The sequence below is a fragment of the Anabrus simplex genome, chromosome 7 (assembly GCF_040414725.1).
Source record: "Anabrus simplex isolate iqAnaSimp1 chromosome 7, ASM4041472v1, whole genome shotgun sequence".
In the NCBI taxonomy this organism is placed as follows: Eukaryota; Metazoa; Arthropoda; class Insecta; order Orthoptera; family Tettigoniidae; genus Anabrus; species Anabrus simplex.
The window spans coordinates 155,178,737-155,201,359 of NC_090271.1; the positions used below are offsets into that span (position 1 = coordinate 155,178,737).

Here is a 22,623-nt window from a genome sequence, read left to right on the forward strand (position 1 = left end):
GTCCTGCCTAAGCATAGCAGAAGCGCAGGGCCAGTCCTACAAACTGCTGATGTTCAGGAACAAAATTCCTGTTTATATTTGATCGACCTTCGTAACATTTAATTTGCCAGTAAAACTTTATTTTGAGAATGGTAATAACTTATAATTTAATTCTCAGTGAGTTGAGAATGAGTGCAGAAGTCAAAAGTGGTTTAAATTAATTTAAACTAAATATTTTTTACTAAACCTGGTTGAAATTTTTAACAAACAAAAAAACCTTGCCTTTGGTTTTCTTATTTCTAAGCACCTAGGATTTTTTTTCCAACCCTGCCATGGGGAAAGAGAAGGAACTACAGCAGACTTACATAGGTTCAATTCCCCTATTTTGAGGGAATCTTGTAGCAAATTCCTTCAACTAGAGTATCTGAGAATCCATAAGGAGGAGGTACAACCCTACTTACATCTGTAAAAGCCCCCCCCCTTTTTTTTTTAAAGGTGGTGGTGGCTGTTTTACAGGGAAGTACAACTGGGCATCCATCCTCTATTAACACTGATCAGAGGAAAAAAATGGAAAGGGTCCAACACCTTGAAAAATGAAGGCACATCATCATTTCCCATTATCCAGCTGTAGCTGGCTAGGGGCAAATATGGTTCCTCTCCATTTTCTTCGGTCTTCCCACCCCTCCTCCTCTAACACTGTGTTCCAGTCCAAGTTTCTTTCTCCAATACTGCACTGGATTGTGTCCTTCCATCTCAATCGTGGTCGCCTGTGGCCTCTCCTTCCTTGCATTTCCATCACTTTTTTTCTTGGCATTTTTTCATCACTCATTTTCATTATGTGCCCAAACCATCTCAATTAGCTCTTCTCTATTCTATCAATCTTTTCCACTCCAATTTCTTCCCGGATTTTCTCATTCCTTATGGTACCTTCTGAAAGCCTCCGTTTAGGTCAAAAGCAAAGTTGGTCAACATGGAAGGCACTCAACAAACTGCACACTGGAGTTGGCAGATCAAAGACCAACATGAGAAAGTGGGGATTCGTCTGCGATTCTATACTATACAAATGTGGTAAAGAGCAGACCATAAACAATGTCCATGCCTGCAAGTTGTGCTCAACTACATGTCCCCTCAAAACCTTATTGATGACACCAAGCATGCGAATTGCCTAGATACTGGTCATACCACATTTAAATTTAGGCCCATGTGATGCGATATTACCTTGTTTCTAGAAATCATAATATGCCTGAAGTACAGAGTTTTGTATGTATGTTATTTAATTTTGATATCTTTGACATTGTCATATTTCAGACACGATTAAATAAAATGATAATTACTTGCTCCATGATATACTTTCAGCAACATTTTCATCCTCATTCTTGTCCAAGATTAAAATTATGTACACCAGAGAGGCAATGTTTTCAACAGATTATACAAGAAATGGACACTGATCTAAGTGTTATGTGATTCAAATGAACTGGTATCCCTTTACAGCACTGAAAAGTTTTGCTGGAAATGTTTTGTAAGAGTTTCATAAGAGTCCAAAAAAAATATGCTAATGTGCAAATTGCAAAGCTTGTGGCATAAATACTGAATTAAAGAAACAAATTTATAACACAGCAAACACAGTTTATGGTCTGCTCTTTACCACATTTGCATAGTGTAGAAGAAAACGAAAGTCAAAATATCCAAGCACCAAACAGCAGAAAACAGTAGCCTACAAAGTTATGCCATAATAAGAGATTGAATGTCCCACAATAAATCTGCTGTTGATGCCTTCCTATGGTATTTCCTAATCGAAACAAGTTTTCCAAAAAATCAACAATTATCAAGATCAAAAAATGTTAGACTTTCACCTTGATAGATACTGTAACACACATTCAAAATAAAGTCCACCAATCTTGTACTTTCCTAGTAACAAATCGTGATAAATGCAGTTTTCATAGTGTGGATGGTGAACTGAAATTTTTGGTACAGCATCCAGTTTTGGATGGAAAGTCTGACATAAAAGATGCATAACCCTTTTATGAGGTAGCCATAAACATAACAAAAAAAACTGTTTCAGAAAGAAAGCAGAACAACTGAAACCAGAGTTTGAAGCAATAACGAACACTCACTTTGTACATTTTCTCAAATTTGTATCTCTCAACAATATGATTGGTGAAGAGCATTTTTTATTAAAAAGAGATTTTCATTTATTTCCAAGACTCCCCCAAATACTGAGGTTGGACAGAGTATAATAAAAAAAACACTGGAACATAAAATAAAATACACTTTTAAAATTACTTTAACTTATGGCCTTATTATTAAATATTGGATTTATATGCAAATGTACAGTATGCACCAAAATATACAGTTCTGGAAATTATGTTAGTGTTATTGTCATTACCTTACTTATCGAGATGATAGTGTAAATGTTCAAAATGTGCTCCATTGCGCTGTAGGCTGTGTTCGTAACGATCACGCAGATTTTCCAACATATTCTGGAACATAGTTTGCTACAGAGTCCCAAAGAACAAGACTTAATGCAGGCACAGTTTTGGGTGGATCTGGACAATTGAAAATTTGCTCCTTTAACATTCCCCACACATAAGCATCAGGTGGTGTGAGATCGGGGGAATGTGATGGGTAGGGTAACTCAGCCCCGCGGGAAATTACTCGTCCTGGAAAGGTTTGATGATGATGATGCTTGTTGTTTAACCTCTTCAGTGGCACGCCCGAGAATTTCTCGGGTATTGCACGCCTGCCCATAACGTCACCGCCCGAGAAATTCTCGTTTAGCTGCAGTGTTCATTTCGCGATCGCCCAACAATTTCTCGGGTACTGTATTCTCTTTGGAAAATGTTTTCCAGCATTCTCAACAGATGGCGGAAAGATTTCCAGCTGTATTCATGAAGCTTCTGGCCTAAAATATGTCTTATCTTCTCTACTTTACATATACAATCTCTGGCCAGCTGACGAGGTAAACAGAAATGGCGAGCGCGAAACGGTAGAGAAGTTTGTCTGAAGACAAAATAAGGAACTACATCAAAGATAAATCTCTAATTAACATTAGTATTTCTGATAGTAGTGATACTAATGCTATTGATTCTTCAGATGATGACCTTGTTAGTAATTTTAGGGAAAGTCAGAAGCTAAGGTGATGGTAGATGTTGAATATACATTTGTGTGGAAAAAGTGTAAACCTGGAGATAGTGTGCGACCTAATATAATTCCATTTACGGGAAATCCTAGTGTGACGGTTGGATTATTACCAGAGGTGAGTGCGATTGACTGTTTTGAAAGTGGTTATACTGTATAACGGATGAAGTTGTAAATCTGACAGTGAACGAAAAAGTTCATTGGCCTTATGCTAAAAGTGCATTGAAAAACGTGTAAATAAATCTCCACATGCAAGGGCACAGTTTTGAAGAAAACTCTTACATAATTTTGAAATGTACTGCGTTAGTATTGTTGATGGGAATAATACAAAAGCCTGAAATAAAAATGTATTGCTCACAGGACAGTATTCTCAAAACACCAATATTTTATGAAACCATATCACAGGCCTATTGTAAAAAGTGTAAATAGAGTGTAAAGTAAAATTTTATTAACCTTGAATGATATACGCATGTGTTCCCTTAATAATTGTTACTCATTCCTTGCTTCCTAAAAATAAATAATTTCTTCCAAGAAACCTCACTTTTCTGGCACATGAGGATTGCCAAAATCCGCCACTGAAGGTGTTAAAGGGACCTAACATCGAGGTCATCGGCCCCTAATGGTACGAAATGAAATAACAAAAAATTCAAATTCATCCACTGACCAAAAAAATAAAAAATGTCATGAAGAATGAATGGATGGACATGAACCCTACAAAAAAACAAAAAAAACCAAACAAAAACAGTGGATCAGACACCAAAAAAAAATCGTGAATAAGAGTATTACTGACCAAGGGACCACTTATAAAGCACAATAATGCTTTATGTCTAAAGGAGTGCAAAATCCATGTCTAAGGCCCCACAGAATGGTACATATCGCGAGTAAAGTAGAACCATGGTATCTGTCATGGTGGGGTACTAATCAAAAGTAGCGAAGACTCACAGTGTTCCACACAAGATGGTACTACTCACAAGTATTGTACTTCGTATAGGTAACGCAAACCTATGGTGTTTATCACACAATGGCGCCATTCATAGCCAACGCAAACCGATGAAGTTCCTCACGTAGGTGTACTAACCACAGGGACTCGTACTATCCCGTGGTGTTTCTCACATAGTGGGTACTAATCACAGGCAACGCAGACTCATGGTGTTGCTCATATAGTGGTACAACTCACAGGCAACGCCCAGACCCGCGGTGTTTCTCACATGGGTACGATGCACGGGTACTGGAAACCCACAGGAGAACCCCCTGTTGCTGCTACTAATCAGAAACCTATTTCGTACCTAATGTAGTGGTACTACTCGCAAGTACAGGCAACCCATGGTGTTCCCCGCATGATGGTACAAATCAAAAGTAGTTTCATGGTCCTAATTCAATCATCCCTTGGTCGCCCCCTTTAGTCGCCTCTTACGACAGGCAGGGGATACTGCGGGTGTATTCTACATGTGCGTCTCCCACCCGCAGGGGGTAGTGCGTTTGGTCCGCGAGAGGCATTTTATTTCCCTCAAGTCCGCCGGCAAGCCAGTTAGGACCCCCCTATCTGCCACCTGGGAGTATCACCTCTCCCCCTGCTACGCCAGCATAGTAGGTTCGTGGCTGGAAAGGTTTCTTGCAGCATAGCTGTAGTCTGTCGAGCGGTGTGGCAGGTCGCCCCATCTTGTTGGAACCACCGTCTATTCACCTGCATGTTCCTGGCACGACAATACCTTCTTAGATCCTGAATAAATGGCCTGATCACCATGTTCTTATAGCGTTCCTGTTTAAGAGTAAGAGGTGCACCATCATCATTCTCTATGAAATAGGGACCTAGCACACCATTTCCTGACACTGCACACCAAATCGTCACACGCACACTATGTAGCGGTTTCTGGACTATAGTGTCTGACCTCTCGAAACCAAGAAAGCGAGTTGTTTGGCGATTGATAAAACCATCCAAGTGAATGCGACTTTCGTCGGAGAACCACACGTTGAACAAGAAATCTGGATCCTCGTATACCATGGCCAAAAATCGTGCACAATATTCCACCCTGACATACCTATCGTGCTCCGTCAATCGTTGCTCAACCTGTATTCGGTATGGAAATCCACCTATGTCTTTAAACGTCGAAGTGACGTAGGGCTGGTGTTTAGTTTCAGAGCTGTTCTCCGAAGACTTTGCTTTGGAGACTGCAACACCTGATTGAAGACATGTCCATCATTTTCATTTGTGGACACAGTTACTGGCCTACCAGACCTTCCCTTGTGTTGACACAATACCTGTACAACGAAATTTTTTAACAATAGATAGCATAACTGTGTTACCAGCTGCTGGTTTATTGAAGTGTTCGCGATATTGTTCCACCACTAACTTTAAACTCGGCCCACCTTGATAACCGTTTCCATATGAGCAAAAATAATACTCCACTATAAACACTTTTTCCTCTGTTGCGAGACCCACTGTCACTTCCAATCACAGAGCACAACATTCTTTACACAACTAAAAATTCATCATGACGATGTAACAACACACAGACGCTCAGGCGAGCGCATGCGCACAGCGCAAAAATGAGTACTGTACATTTTGGCGCATACCGTAGTTCTGTCTGCTTTTACATATGATATGGAAATAAAGTTCAGAATACAACAGACTTAAATCTTCAATGCCCATATGTTAATGGAAAAATATAAGGAAAAAGGCAAAGATATTTTTCTGGTTTTCCTTGATATTGAGAAGGCATATGACAGCATTGCAAAAGAGAAGGTTCAGGAATGCCTGAGAAAAAGGAATGTGCCGGAGGGACTGGCAAAGAAAGTTACAATGCTGTATGAGCACTTTACAAGCTGTGTGAAATTCATTCTGAATCCAAACCAAAAGCGGAGTCCAGCAAGGCAGTGCACTATCCCCGTTATTATTTATCACTATCATGGCTGACATAATGAAGAACATCAAGAAAACCTCCAGTGAACTAAGTGCAATGGCTTTCGCTGATGATGTTATGATCTGGAAAGAAACCGAGGAACAAGCACAGTTGAGACTCAATGAATAGAAGGTTACGTTTCAGGAATTCATTCTCAAGATAAGCGAACCCAAAACAGTACTTATTGATGGCAATAAACAGAAAGGACAACCAGCAAACATCATGCTAGAAAACCATCCACTGGAAAGTGTGGAAAACTTTACATACCTCAGCAGTGTAATATCTAAAGATGCACTAGCCACAAAGGAAAGTACAGAAGAGCTCTCATGTTTACCAGCAAATACAAACACTCCTCTGGGATCCCAAAGTACCACCAAAATCAAAATCAGTACTTCATACCAACCTTAACCTATACAGATGTGCCATTTTCAAAAGTGAAAAATCAGGACTCTACAGCATATTGCTATATGTTACGACACATCATTGAAAACGCAACTTGCATCAATTAAAGGATACTTAACACATTATACTGCTCTATTACATAATTTTCATTATTATTTATTTATACTGCATGTATCTGAACATGACTCTTCATTGAAACTGCCTTAGACCTCTTCACAATTTTAGAACTAAATTATATGCTCAAAGCACTTGCCTTGCCGTATAGATTTTAACCCTCCAAGTGGCAAGCGCCTGATATCAGGCGTTTTATGCGTTTGCCCAGTGGCAACGCCTGATATCAGGCGTTTTGACATGCTCTTTATTTTATTTCGATAATCTTTTGTTATTCATCGAAATGTGCTAATTACGAATCAGTTGAAGGAGAAATGTTCGGCCATAATCATGAAATAGTTTGTATAATAACATCTTACACTAATCTAGTGTAAATCGTTGCCAAAGTAGCGTTATAATTCCGCTGTGTTGTGCTAGCTGCTACATACTCAGCGGCCGGCCACACGAATGTCTCAGCTGAGTCAGCTATATGTAGTCGCCAGTTTTCCTTCAGATATCAATCTGAAGTGTTGATATGCACTCATCTCAGCAATACTGAATCATTTCCTCACAGGAGCAGTGAATAAATCTTCAAAGGGACTGTCTCAGATTGTTTTAGGTACAAAACTTGAACCTAGGCAAATAGTTTACTTTAGGCAATGTGACGTTCTACTGGTTGCTTATAAAGAGACGAAATCAAGGAAACCAGTTTGTCTCACGACGGGATGTTACACTGAGGGAAATGAGGGGTTGAAACCACTACTGATTCATAAGTACAATAACTTCATGGGAGGTAGGTGAGTGCATTTTCCATGCCACTTGTTCCAGACCCACTAGAAGGTACTGGAAGCAGTTAGATATGGCATTATTTGACACATACGTCCTGTACATAAAGAACACTGATAAGCCTTTAGCAAGGTGAGACTTCATGATCAGTATAGTTAGGGGATTGCTAAATGAACAGTTCCCAATTCCAGTTGTGAGGCCAACAGGTCATGCAGGAGGCCCCTCTCATGCTCTCGAAATATTGCCACAGAATAACAACCGCCTATGTGTTGTGTGCTTGAAAGTAAAGAAGAAGAAGAAGAAGTCTACATTCTGGTGTCGAGGTGGTATTCACCACGGGTGTTATAAATTAGTGCACTTCTGGAGGCTTCACAATCATGGAGTAAAAAGAAAGACCCACCCAAGTGACTCTGAGTGAAATGTACAAGTGGTAGCATACAATTGTTGTATATTTTTTCCAGCTAAGAACAGTATTATAAACTATATACTGGTACGCACCTATTTACTATGAACTGGTGCTTCTTTTGTATATGTCATTTTTTTAAATTTACCTAAATATAAACATTTTATATATAGCAAAACTTTTGCAAAAATAAATAATATAAACAAATTCAACATATTTTTGGTCTTACGCTTTGTGGATGATAAATAACAGCTTTAGTATCATCATCATCTTATTCCTTGTTCTTTTGAGGATAAAAAGGTGTGCTGTTTATGTATGTATAACAAGTCAACGATTTTTAACACAATTTATACTAAGAGTCTGCAACACCGGTAAAATATCGCTGCCATTACAGGATAAATGACCGCCACTTCGAGGGTTAAGGTGTTTTTTTTTTTTCAAGGATTCTTTTTTTTTAATATATTGATCTGAATTGTGCTTTGTCCTTATAAACATGCTAAAAGGGTCTCACAGTTGTCACTGCTATGGGGAAATGATAAGATAAATAGCATTACGTTATGTAGATTCTGTCATATTTAAGATCACCATGAGCCGATTGCTTATGCCCTGCTACTACACAGCGAAAATTAATTCTCCCCAGCTACTCAAAGAATGAGGAAATACACGGCATTTTCAAACAATAAACAAGACTTCTCTCAAATTGGGAGGTAAGTCTCTGCGATCAGGAGAGTGGGAAGAGGGACCAAAATTCGGTGGTCTCACGGTTAAATCGGGGGAGTTGGCACCCATGGTATCGAAACCTGCACCCTCGCTAAGGACTCATCAAGGTTGAAGGCATTTGAGATGAAGTTCCTGAGGTCAACAATTCAAAAAACAAAACTGGACAAGTTAAGGAACAACATGGTTAGAAAGAAAGCTGGGATTGAGACATCAATTGTTAGAATAGGTCAGCATGGCCAGATTGAGGTGGTTTGCGCAGGAGCCAATAAGGACAGCTTATGTTAACTTTGAGAGACATGTGGCAGGAAAATGGAAGGTGGGAATACCAAGAGTAGTGGATAGGAAAAGACATGTGGAACAGGGTCATGGGATGGAGAAAAGGGAGGAGGAAGTAGCTTCTGCAGCTGTCAGGAAAGATAGGACTGACCAGGAGGGGAGGGGATCAAATGAGGTGGGTAGGGTTGAGGCTCTGGTCATGGGGATTCCATTGTTAGACATGTCGGGAAAGTGTGTGGAGGAAAGGGTACCAGGGTATAGTGTTGTCCGGGAATCAGGTTAAGGCACATGTTGAGGAAAGTAGAAGAGAAGGAGGAGGGAAAGGAGAAGGTGGTAGTGTTTCACGTTGGTATTAACACCGTAAGACAAGCAGGTATAAGTATCAACATAGTTGAGGATGTGTGGGACCTGGTAAATGCAACACACGTGAAGTTTAAGGAAGCAGAGATTGTTATCAGTGGAATACTCTGTAGGAAGGATACTGACTGGAAGGTGATTGACGATTTAAATGAGACTATGGAGTGGGTATGTGGGAAACTGGGAGTGAGATTTCTAGATACTAATGGCCACCCATAGGGATCCGCACTCAAAAGGCCTTCACTTAAACCGCAGTGGTACATACAAGTTAGGAAATTTGTTTAGAAGGGTTATAGGAAGATACATTCAGGGAAACAGGGTGGCCTAGGGAGCAGTGATAAGGGAACAGGGAACTGGAAATCAAGTACGGATGACATAAAAATGTTAGTGCTCGACTGTAGAAGTACTGTAAAGAAAGGAATAGAATTAATTTAATAGATATACACTTACCAGATATTGTAATAGGAGTTGAATCATGGCTGAGAAATGATATGATAGCTGCAGAAATTTTCTCACGGAACTGGAGTGTGTTATACTAACAATTTGTTGGTTATTTTGATCCACCTTTTCAATACAAATTACAGTTTGTGTTGCTAAGTTGTAATGTTACAACACTAATTTAGCGGGACATGTTTCGCTTTTATTCATAAGCATCATCAGCCTATACTATTGCTTCAAGGTTTGTCATTTTTGGGTTGATGTTACAAATTTCATTACATTGAATGTAAATCTGATTTCAGTGATAACAATATTTAAAACAAGAATAATGTACACATTAAAAATTATGACAATATGATTTGAAATGTTAATCCATTTCAACATCATCTGATGGCCAAGCAGGCATCAATTTTTAGTGATGAGACAAAGTCTCTTAGTGCATTGGCACTGCCGGTGGCTCCAGTTAGCCTACGCAGTGGCCTCCACGGTATGCACTAACCAGCGTATTGGTAGGTGTGCTAGGTACCAACTGATGAGCCCACCCTAGCACACGAGGGCGAAACGCTGGCAACCAAGAATGAGCTCGCTGGAAAATTTATAATGTCCAATAATGGACCATTTATATTGGTATTATAAATTTGCTCATTCAGGACAAATATTTCATATTCCCTATGGGAATCAACATCTATATCATCTGATGGCCAAGCAGGCATCAATTTTTAGTGATGAGACAAAGTCTCTTAGTGCATTGGCACTGCCGGTGGCTCCAGTTAGCCTACGCAGTGGCCTCCACGGTATGCACTAGCCAGCGTATTGGTAGGTGTGCTAGGTACCAACTGATGAGCCCACCCTAGCACACGAGGGCGAAACGCTGGCAACCAAGAATGAGCTCGCTGGAAAATTTATAATGTCCAATAACGGACCATTTATATTGGTATTATAAATTTGCTCATTCAGGACAAATATTTCATATTCCCTATGGGAATCAACATCTATATCATCCGATGGCCAAGCAGGCATCAATTTTTAGTGATGAGACAAAGTCTCTTAGTGCATTGGCACTGCCGGTGGCTCCAGTTAGCCTACGCAGTGGCCTCCACGGTATGCACTAGCCAGCGTATTGGTAGGTGTGCTAGGTACCAACTGATGAGCCCACCCTAGCACACGAGGGCGAAACGCTGGCAACCAAGAATGAGCTAGCTGGAAAATTTATAATGTCCAATAACGGACCATTTATATTGGTATTATAAATTTGCTCATTCAGGACAAATATTTCATATTCCCTATGGGAATCAACATCTATATCATCCGATGGCCAAGCAGGCATCAATTTTTAGTGATGAGACAAAGTCTCTTAGTGCACTGGCACTGCCGGTGGCTCCAGTTAGCCTACGCAGTGGCCTCCACGGTATGCACTAGCCAGCGTATTGGTAGGTGTGCTAGGTACCAACTGATGAGCCCACCCTAGCACACGAGGGCGAAACGCTGGCAACCAAGAATGAGCTAGCTGGAAAATTTATAATGTCCAATAACGGACCATTTATATTGGTATTATCAGTTAGCTTTGACGCAACATTTTATCATTAGTAACGTCTCCACAAGAAGTCCCATTTTCTTTTCTACGACTTTCAGATAAATCAACCATACATATTTTAACTCATTTGATGCGTTCAAACCTCTGTTTTAAATAACTGACATTGATTTTACTATCTTGAACTCGTGCTACGGGAATGGGACAAACATCTCCCTTGGATGATTGTGCTTTTACACTCAAGGCCGTCACAGTCCTAATGATGTATAAGAAGAGGATCCAATTTGGTTTTAAACGCTCAAATATTCATGATTAACCACATTATAATCTTCAAAAACTGTTAATTCACAGTAATTTATGTACCGGGTGGTACACATCCACGCCGCGAATTCAAATATTGCGCCAGTTGAAACCTCTCTACAGGAGAAACTCTGAACTTTAAAATCTGTATTAAATCAAAGGTTTCTTGGAAGATGTCGCTACTGTAAATTTTGAAGTGTTCTGAACTATGTCTATTTCGATTTGTGTTTGTTTGCTCTGTAGCAAGAAGTGTGGAGATTCTCTTCTAGATGTCACTACTTAAAAACTATAACTGTGCACCCTGGTGCGAAGTGAACGAACTGTTTTTTGAAGAAATTTTTCTTTCTTTCATTTTTTGGGTTGGCAATATTGATCTCTGTTTCCGCCAGTTTTAAATTTCGCCAATCCTAAATTTTCTAAATTAATTTTCCACCAATCCTAGATTTCTTCTTCAGTTTTGACTTGTAATCTTTAACCGACCAATAAAAGTTTGTGGGCGGGTTGTTATCATTCATGAAAGGTCTCGAATGTTCCACGAGGGTATATAAACTGCTGATTTTCTGGTCTCGGGGCCACTTCAGTAACATCTTTCTCAGTGTGTGAATATATAGCAGGGGGTGGGAAGCGCCTCTTTCTCCAAGCAGCAGTTCATCTACAAGGTAATGGCCTGTACACATTTTCATTTCTTGCTAGCTCAGCAGTTTAACTCTCGGGGAGGGTTCGAAACCTTTAGTATGTAACCTACCCTTTTAAAATGTAAATTCTTTTCTGTCTATCTACAAATTACTAATCTATAAAGTGGGGATAGAGAGTGCTTCACCCTCTCGAACTCCCCTTCATTTTGAATTTGAGGTGACTATGTTTTTGTAACCGTTTTTCTCTTCCTTCTTAAAGTCTTAAACTTTTTTGCCAACTAGTCACCTCCATAGATTGGGATTAGCCCCTGTATCATCGGCCTAGCGCCACATAGGTTTTAGACAAAAACTTTGTGTAAGAGTGCAAGTTATCGCCTCCATTCAATCTTGTATTATGGGCCAGTAATTTAACCTGATGTTTTGTTTTCCTCATGTAAAGGCCCTGTAGGTTGGGTATCAAATACCTCTGTTTCTTAGTGTGCCTTGAGGGCAGTCTGAACTGAAGGTTGTAGCCTTTGATAGGCTGGTAATATTGAGAGCGGTTCTGCTCTTTTCTTTAACATTGTAATTAGGAGCAAGTGCTCCTTGTACTTAGGGGTTTTCTGCCCTGTAGCTTTTGTGATTGTGAGCTGAGAGCTCAAGAGTTAATGAATTCGGGCCGTAGCCCAATATATGTAAAAATCACTTAACCGGTTTTTGGTACAGCGGCTGTATACCTGATTGTCTTTGTTATTTCCCCTAGTGGGAACGGGTTAAATATTCTCTAAATTGTGTACCTGATTTAACTTCTTGTTATTTGTTGCATGCTCAAAATTCTATGCTACCATTGTTAAGTTTTGAAAATATAACCTTGTTAAAATTTTAATTCATCTTTCGTGCTTCTGTAGTTGAGACCTATTCCAACCCGCACCTTCTTTCACCTCTGCTGTTCCACAGTACCCTCGGAACAATTTATAACATACTTTCTGTGCAATATCCCTATTTTAGATGTTATAGTATAACATTTTATGAAATCATTGTCCAACATTTTACTCTAGGCCTATAGTTTATAAGATTGGAAAGATCCCATATCCATTAATTTTTAAGATTGATATAGGCTGATGATGCCGGTAAAAAAAAAACACTGTGAAACATGTACTTATGGCTTTTATGTATTATGCATAAATTTTAGCCACATGAAATAGGGGATTGTATTGTACTGAACAGGTGGATCTATAAATATTATAATAATATTTGTGATATATAAAGTTAAAGATAACGAACATGAAATTCTAGGTGTAAGGCTCATTTCTAAAGATAATAGGCAACTTGATGTCTTTGGAGTGTACAAACCGGAAAAGGGTAGCACAGACGCTGATTCAGAATTATTTGATGAGATTATCAGCCATGTAGGAAACGATAAGGAAAGGAATGTGATTGTAGCGGGTGATCTCAATTTACCAAATGTTAACATGGAAGGTAATGCACACGACAGGAAGCATGACCAACAAATGGCAAATAAGTTAATATGGGAAGGGCATCTGATTCAGAAAGTGATGGAACCAACCAGAGGGAAGAATATTGTGGATGTGGTGCTGGTAAAACCAGATGAGTTCTATAGAGAAACCGAAGTAATATATGGTATTAGTGATCACGAAGCTGTTTTTGTGGTAGTTGAAAATAAATGTGAAAGAAAGGAAGATATTAAAATTAGGACTATTAGGCAGTACCATATGGCTGATAAAACAGGCATGAGTGAGTTTTTAAAAAGTAACTATGATCAGTGGAAAACGGTATATAAAAATGTAAACAGACTCTGGGATGGGTTTAAGCAAATGTTGAGGAATGTGAAAATAGGTTTGTACCTTTAAAGGTGGTAAGGAATGGTAAAGATCTACTATATTATACCAGACAAGTAAAGAGACTAAGAAGGAGGTGCAGGTTGGAAGGAAATAGAGTTAAAAATGGCTGTGGAAGTAAGGAAAAATTGCAGTAACTTACTAGGAAATTGAATCTAGCAAAGAAGTCAGCAGAAGATAACATGGTGAGCATAATTGGCGGTCATACAAATTCCAGTGAAAAACGGAAGAGTATGTACAGGTACTTTCAAGCAGAAACAGGTTACAAGAAGGGTATTCCAGGAATCATTAATTAACAAGGGAAGAGTGTATGCGAGGATCTTCAAAAGGTAGAAGTATTCAGTCAGCAGTATGTAAAAATTGTGGGTTACAATGTTATTGTCCAGATAGAGGAAGTGACTAATACTAAGAAAGTATTAAAATTTACCTATGACAACAATGACATTTACAGTAAGATACAAAAATTGAAAACTAGAAAAGCAGCTGGAATTGATAAGGTTTCAGGAGATATATTAAAGGCAATGGGTTGGGATATAGTACCATATCAGCATATCTGAAGTACTTATTTGATTATTGTTTGCATGAAGGAGCTATACCAAATGAATGGAGAGTTGCTATAGTAGCCCCTGTGTACAAAGGAAAGTGTGATAGACATAAAGCTGATAATTACAGGCCAGACAGTTTGACATGCATTGCATGTAAGCTTTGGGAAGGCATTCTTTCTGATTATATTAGACATGTTTGCAAAATTAACAACTGGTTTGATAGAAGGCAGTTTGGGTTTAGGAAAGGTTATTCCACTGAAGCTCAACTTGTAGGATTCCAGCAAGATATAGCAGATATCCTGGATCCAGGAGGTCAATTGGACTGTATTGCGATTGATCTATCTAAAGCATTTGATAGGGTAGATCATGGGAGACTACTGGCAAAAATGAGTGCAATTGGACTAGACAAAAGAGTGACCGATTAGCTGGCCATACACGGAAAGGAATTGTGACAGGCGAGGCCTTTTGTGACGCGTTCCGACAGGCTAGGACTGCTCGTTAGTGAGCGAGATCAGTTCGAGTCGTCATCTGCTACAGGCGAGACCTGTTGTCAGCGCCTCAACGGAAAGACCTCGCCTCACAGATCAAGCCTCTTGTAAGGAAAGCATGGAGTGGACAAAGGTACTGCAAGAGAAATTTATTGAAATGTACAAAGAGCGGCCGTCTCACTGACAATTAAAACATGAGGTGTCACAGTGTCGTAATCAAGTATTCTTCAGTATCCTCCTTCAGCTTAGAAGCTACAATATCCACAGTAAATACGCTTTCAATTAGACTGTTCTCCAGTAATAGCAATGCAAAACAAGTTTTTTTTTTTTTTTTTTTTTTTTACTAGTGGCTTTACGCCGCACCAACACAGATAGGTCTTATGGCGACGATGGGTTAGGGAAGGGCTAGGAGTTGGAAGGAAGCAGCCGTGGCCTTAATCAGGGTACAGCCCCAGCATTTGCCTGGAGTGAAAATGGGAAACCACAGAAAACCATCTTCAGAACTGCCGACAGTAGGATTCGAATCCACTACACCCGGATGCAAGCTCACAACTGCGCATCCCAAGCACACAGCTAACTCGCCCGGTAAACAAGTCATTGTATATGTGTTGTTTATGTTTGGTATTCAGCTCGAAGGTGGTTTGATCCTCCAGAGCTATGCCAACAGCTGTCATAGCCTAGGCATCACTGAAGAAGCGTACTAGGGAAATGAGGAGTGAGGTAGCTTCCCGTTGCTTTCCTCACCGAGTCAGAAGTTGCTCGCATATCAGTCTGTCAAGCTCACTGAAATGCACGCACCAGCTGACCCTATGAGTTATATTTTCATACCATTCATACCAGGGACTGGCTGCATAAGGAATGGCATTACTAGCATCGTTCATACCTCAGTCACTTTCATATTGTCAAAGCCAAGGATGAGACTGAAACAGATCAAACATTTAACGTAATAACGAGAAAAATCCATTCATGCTTACTTTTTTTCTTTTTGCTAGTTGCTTTACATCGCACCGACACAGATAGGTCTTATGGCGACGATAGGATAGGAAAGGCCTAGGAGTTGGAAGGAAGTGGCCGTGGCCTTAATTAATTCAGGTACATCCCCAGCATTTGCCTGGTGTGAAAATGGGAAACCATGGAAAACCATCTTCAGGGCTGCCAACAGTGGGATTCGAACTCACTATTTCCCGGATGCAAGCTGAAAGCCGCGTGCCCCTGACCGCACAGCCAACTCGCCCGGTACATGCTTACCTAACAGCATACCATTATCGCTGTGGTCCATTCGCAAATAATTCTTGTAATTGTCCCGTTCATTTTCTCTCAGGTGTTGTATCAGACTCATGTGACTAAAGCTGTCTCGCTCTCCTATCCATGATTTCATCCACTTCGATCGATTTTTCTGTTTGCATGATTTAACATACTGGTATAGCAAAATGCACATTACATCAGCTGCAACAGCAATTTTTTTTTCCTCTGGACACTGTCTGCTTCGATGTCCATCGCACAGTTCTAAGTACGGCAGACCCGACCGCCAAGGATTTCAAACTAGTTTGAAAGGCCAGCGGATGAGGCTTGGCCTGCCGAGAACAAAGGGATCATGCCATTAACGGGAGGGTCTGGAATGTTGACAGATTATGTTGCACAATACGACAGGCTTGGTGTCACAGTTGATGGCGAGCAGCAGGCCGGGTCTCTGAAGTTCACGCCTGGCAGGCGGTCTGTCGGATCTGGCCCCAAAGGCGAGGCCTGCGAAAAAATCTGTCCGTGTATGGCCAGCTAATGGGTTGCTATATTTCTAGAATATAGTTCTCAGAGAATTAGTGCAGGTGAAGCTTTATCTGGTCCTGTAATAATTAAGAGGGGAATTCCTCAAGGCAGTATTATTGGACCTTTATGTTTTCTTATATATATCAATGATATGAGTAAACAAGTGGAATCAGAGGTAAGGCTTTTTTGGATGATGTTATTCTGTATAGAGTAATAAATAAGTTACAAGATTGTGAGCAACTGCTACCTGACCTCGATAATGTTGTGAGATGGACAGCAGGCAATGGTATGTTGATAAACGGGGTTAAAAGTCAGGTTATGAGTTTCACAAACAGGAAAAGTCATCTCAGTTTTAATTACTGTGTTGATGGGGTGGAAGTTCCTTACGGGTATCACTGTAAGTAACTAGGTGTTAATATAAGGAAAGACCATCGGAGTGAAACACATAAATGGGATTGTAAATAAAGGGTTCAGATCTTTGCACATGGTTATGAGGGTATTTAGGGGTTGTAGTAAGGATGTAAAGGAGATGGCATGTAAGTCTCTGGTAAGACCCCAACTAGAGTATGGTTCCAGTGTATGGGACCCCCATCAGGATTACTTGATTCAAGAACTGGAAAAAATCCAAAGAAAAGCAGCTAGATTTGATCTGGGTGATTTCGGACAAAAGAATAGCGTTAAAAAAAATTTTGCTAAGTTTGGGCTGGGAAGACTTGGGAGAAAGGAGACGAAAATTGAACAAGTTCCCCAAGATACTCACTAATTTGGATATAAATCATACTAATTTCACAAAAATTTTTAATTATAAACCTTTAAATATCCCTCTGGTCGTAATAACTGGAAAAAATCCAAAGAAAAGCAGCTCGATTTGTTCTGGGTGATTTCCGACAAAAGAGTAGCGTTACAAAAATATTGCAATGTTTGGGTTGGGAAGAATTGAGAGAAAGAAGAAGAGCTGCTAGACTAAGTGGTATGTTCCGAGCTGTCAGCGGAGAGATGGCGTGGAATGACATTAGTAGACGAATAAGTTTGAATGGCGTTTATAAAAGTAGGAAAGATCACGATATGAAGATAAAGTTGGAATTCAAGAGGACAAACTGGGGCAAATATTCATTTATAGGAAGGGGAGTTAGGGATTGGAATAACTTACCAAGGGAGATGTTCAATAAATTTCCAATTTCTTTGAAATCATTTAGGAAAAAGCTAGGAAAGCAACAGATAGGGAATCTGCCACCTGGGCGACTGCCCTAAATGCAGATCAGTATTGATTGATATTGATTGATTGATTAACAGATTCCACCTTACCCCCTCCCCATAATACAACTCCGCCGCCAACTTCTAGCGCTCTCATTGTTGCGCCTACCCCTCCCGACTTGCTCTCCGCCCAAGCAAGCACACCGATAAAACACATGTAGCAATGGACAGACATTTACCAGACCCCCTCAAGCGGCTAGTGTGACCAGTCAACGCTCTTCCAACATAAGAAGTAAGCTATCTTAGACTCTCATTTTGAATCTTCAGGCACATATTGAATCTTAGGGTAGCCTACCATATATTTTAAAGACACTAGGTTCAGGGCCCTGACCTAACTTTAGGCTACTGTAATTACAAATTACAGTTGTAATGTTTATATCCTAAATATAAGGAAAGGTAAGTATTGGAAAGGTGGTGTAAATTATTATTCTTATTTTAATGTTCATAAGTAGTATGCTCAAGCTGTCAGTGGAGAGATGGTGTGGAATGACATCACTTGACGAATAAGCTTGAATGGTGTCTTTAAAAGTAGGAAAGATCACAATATGAAGATAAAGTTGGAATTCAAGAGGACAAATTGGTGCAAATATTTGTTTATGGGAAGGGGAGTCAGGGATTGGAATAAGTTACCAAGGGATGTTCAATAAATTTCCAACTTCTTTGGAATCATTTAAGAAAAGGCTAGGAAAACAACAGTTAAGGAATCTGCCACCTGGGCGACTGCCCTAAATGTAGATTCAGTAGTGTTGGCTACTGAATGCATGATTCGAAGCAGTGTATCGATTCATTCAAGTGTCCGAATGATTCGATTCACAGGAACAGTGAGCTCACGGCACACGATTCAGCTTACTCCCAGCGAACAGTGCTGAGTGGCACACTCACTGGACGTTGATGGGGAGCCGAGCTTCCGCTGCAGCGAGACAGTGAATCATGGCACATTGAAAGAATCGTGAACGAGCGCGGCTCAGTGAGACACAAGATATACACGGCTCCTTATCGGCTCACTGGACATGCGGAGAGCTGAGCTTCCGCTGCAGCGAGACATACAGTGAGCCATGGCACACCGAAAGAATTGCGAACGAGCACGGCTCAGTGAGACACAAGATACACGGCTCCTTATCGGCTCACTGGACACGCGGCGAGCCGAGCTTCCCCTGCAGCGAGACATACAGTGAGCCATGGTACAGTACACTGAAAGAATCGTATGCTATAATGGATTCTCGAGCTCAGCTCATTTGAAAATAATACCCATTTGCATTCACTGTCCTCTTCTTACAGGGAAGTTTAAATAATAGATGGATTTATTTGCAGTGTTAAAAAGGTAGTCAAAACATAATTCTGAAGTAGCTAGTAAGTAGGGAGGCTATTAGGTTATACTATTTATTAGTTTAATGAATCTTAGTATTATAACTTAGTTGACATTTGACAATTAAACTCGACTCTAGCCTGCCCTATGACTATGAGTCATGCTCATGACCACTCAAAAGTACCTGTTTTATATTGGGAAGAACGGCTCAGTATTCTCTCAGTTCATATGTCACACCGTTGCACAAGACTTCAATCATATGTGGACAGACACAGTAACTTAACCAACAGTATGTTGAATCAGAAAACCAGCGGGCTACTGTACATCTCGGGTAGCCTATACAAAATATGACGATTTAAAAAATCCTCAGCTGATAGAAAAATACATATTTTAAAAAATGACTCAGTGAGTTGTCGTGCGGTTAGTATTGCGTAGCTATGCGCTTGCATTCGGGGGATGGTGGGTTCGAATCCCACCGTCGGCAGCCGTTAAGATGGTTTTCCGTAGTTTCCCTATTTTCACACCAGGAAATGCTGGGACTGTACCTTAATTCAGGCCATGGCTGCTACCTTCCTAATCCTAACCTTTCCCACCCTCCGTCGCCGGAAACCTTCGATGTATTAGAGTGACTAGCATTTTTTTCTAAGAAAGGAGTTTATAGTATGAAGACCAGATGGCAGCTGCGAGCACCGAATCCTGTTGCTGCTGTCTTACCAGCACAAACTACACAGATGCAGTAGGAGCGGTGACTAATGTGCCGTGAATCGGATCACTGTATCGATTCAGTAACGTGAACGGAATGTCCCATCACTATAGATCAGTAGTGATTGATTGAATGATTGAAGAACCCACTGGATGGACATCATAAAGATGGACATTGCAGATAGGGGAAGGACACTTGAGGACGTCATTAACAACAGAACATACTGTATCTCAATAAGACAGAGTGGAAGAGATTCGCCAACAGTACCGGGAAACTGGAACTGTAAAATGATGATGATGATAAATATTTTTTAAGAGCACCTCTCTCCGTATGTTATGTTTTATGGTGCTTGTAATTGCATATGAATTGCATTTATCATCCGTACCGTACTAAGAGTTTTAAAACATAATACTGTAATATTATTATTAATTTTCAATTTCTATACAGCACAGGCATATAGTTCTCCTTAGTAGCAACTAGCCAGGTAACCCATAACAGGTCTCTTCTTCTGAACACGAGTCATCGTATAAAGCTCACTGATGCATTGAGGAACAGCACATCGTGCCTAGTCAAGAGCATCTTCCTGCGAGGAGGTTATGGCGTATCCTGTGTGCATGAAATAATGCCGAAATACAATAAAAGTACTACTAAGAATGTGCTTTGAACGCAGTGGATCACTGGATTACACTACAGACGGCAAAGTTTCACATAAGCCAACATTCAACTACGAATCAACATCTTGCAGCTAAAAAGAAAATAAAGCCCCTCAAATCAAACATTATTGATATAACAAACCCCCCTCTTCATCTAATTTAAATGTGTTTGTTTTAATTTAAATGTGTTTGTTTTTTGTATTTTCATTATCTCTTTTACACAATAATAGCAGCAAATATACTACGGAATTCACTTACCTACTGCACATTCTGGTATTTCCTATATAAATATACCCTTCCCGATGAATCAACCCTAAGAAAAAACTATCTAGAGGACTGTTACCGTACAACCATTAAGAAATCAAAGATAGACTTAATTTGAAAGACTGTCTCATATGGAGTTTAGTAGCTGAAACTACAGACTCCTGCGGGTGCCACGTGGTGAATTTTCTTGCTGGCAAACTCAGTGATGGCGAGCCAGGAAAGCCTCCTTTTGATCGCTTGTAGGGTCTTACAGAAAGCTAATAATTCCACCAAAACTACTTTTGTGAATTTCTGTTTCATTCTTTTTTCCTTATTTAGGCTATTTCTCTATTTTATGGACTTGCTCAGCATGGCACAGCAAGAGACATCCGAGATAAATGTTAACGGTTTGAAGTTGTGTGATCTGCACAAATTATTTCACTGCCGTACGTAAATGATAAAATTAGCTTTAAATACTGACCCTCCAACTGACGAATTAGCAACCTTTATATTACGGCCTATCTTCATTACCACATAATTCTAGTCTATTTTCTTACATATTTACTAACTACATGTTTAAAACTAAGTACTTACAAATTTGAGAAGGCAGGTATTTTCACGTAGGGCTCCTACACACCCTGCAAAACTGACAATGAAGATAACACCACCAGCTATAACCATCACAAGTGAAATATTGAGGACTACATCATAGATAGTCTCGACCTTAACTAAACCTGTTGCTTGCCACTTGTCAACGAATGCATACAGGCCGACACCTATCAAAAGCCCACCGAATAACTGAAAGAGAAAGCGAGTAAAAATAAGTGTAATGTAAAAACAAAATACTTCAGACAAATAAAACATTCTAGAGTAAGATACAGTGGCACACACACACACGCGTTAATGTAAGTCATATATATCAAGTACAGAATTGAACAGTCCTTACCCAAAATATGAAATTTAAGAGAAATATAAGATATTTGACGCACGAACTAACGTATGTATAATTATTGGGTGTCCGCCGACGATGCATTTTCCTCTCTGTTTTGTAAGCCACTGCCACTCCCTGTCCAGTGAAAGAAGGCAGAGCTACTGAAGGTGAGTCATCTTCGAACAATTAAAAGCCCTTATGCACGAACTTGGTCTCCGATATGGTCTATTGTTATTTACAAAATAAATTTGTCAACAACACCATTACTTCCTTCACCACACGAAAATAATGACAAATGAAATCGAACGTCACGCTCACCGTGGCAGCGCCAGGAAGTTACGTACAAGTGAACCAAGACCAAGTTGGACCTGAGTGAACGTGAGTCGTGAACCATGGAGGTTTAAAAATAAAATATATACATACTATGCTCAGTCGTTGCCTAGTATCTCGTTGGCAACGACTGAGCGCACCTTCTTCGTATTACGAAATACAGTAGAGACAATACGCGACACTTACGGATGTAGCCTTGTTAAAATGGGAGACAATTCGACGGTGGCGCTCCTAGTGACTTGACCTGAAAAGTCGCGCTAAATTCAAATATCAATGGAAATGCATATACGAAAATGGATAAAAAATTACGTCTAGAAAGAATTAGTGAGATATTAACTTCGAAGTTGCTAAAGCAATTCTGGATAAATGAATGAAGAATTATTTAAAGACTCAAATTAGACATATAAACAAGATGTGAAATGGCTTGATCTTTCATTTATGAATTACTTTTTTTGCTTTAGCATTCCTGCCTAACTTTTACGGTTAGATTTGTCTTTTTTCTCATTTAAAAACATTGTATCATCACATTAAGACACTTGTCAATAAAAATAACAGCGCATTCCTTACACACATGATGCAATGAATTAACATTTAAAAACTGGACAATTTTCCT

General features: G+C 39.8%; 1 protein-coding gene across 1 annotated transcript in view; it reads right to left on the minus strand.

The window, feature by feature from the left end:
- Positions 1 to 22,072, minus strand: part of LOC136876992 (tetraspanin-33) — a 105,444-nt gene extending 83,372 nt beyond the window's left edge. Inside the window, exons 1-2 of the mRNA XM_067150773.2 lie at positions 21,696 to 22,072; positions 21,344 to 21,547 (exon numbers count right to left, since the gene is read on the minus strand). Coding sequence (XP_067006874.2) covers positions 21,344 to 21,547; positions 21,696 to 21,782 — 291 coding nt within the window. The 5' untranslated portion in view covers positions 21,783 to 22,072. The remainder of the gene's footprint in view (positions 1 to 21,343; positions 21,548 to 21,695) is intronic.
- Positions 22,073 to 22,623: the final 551 nt, after the last annotated feature.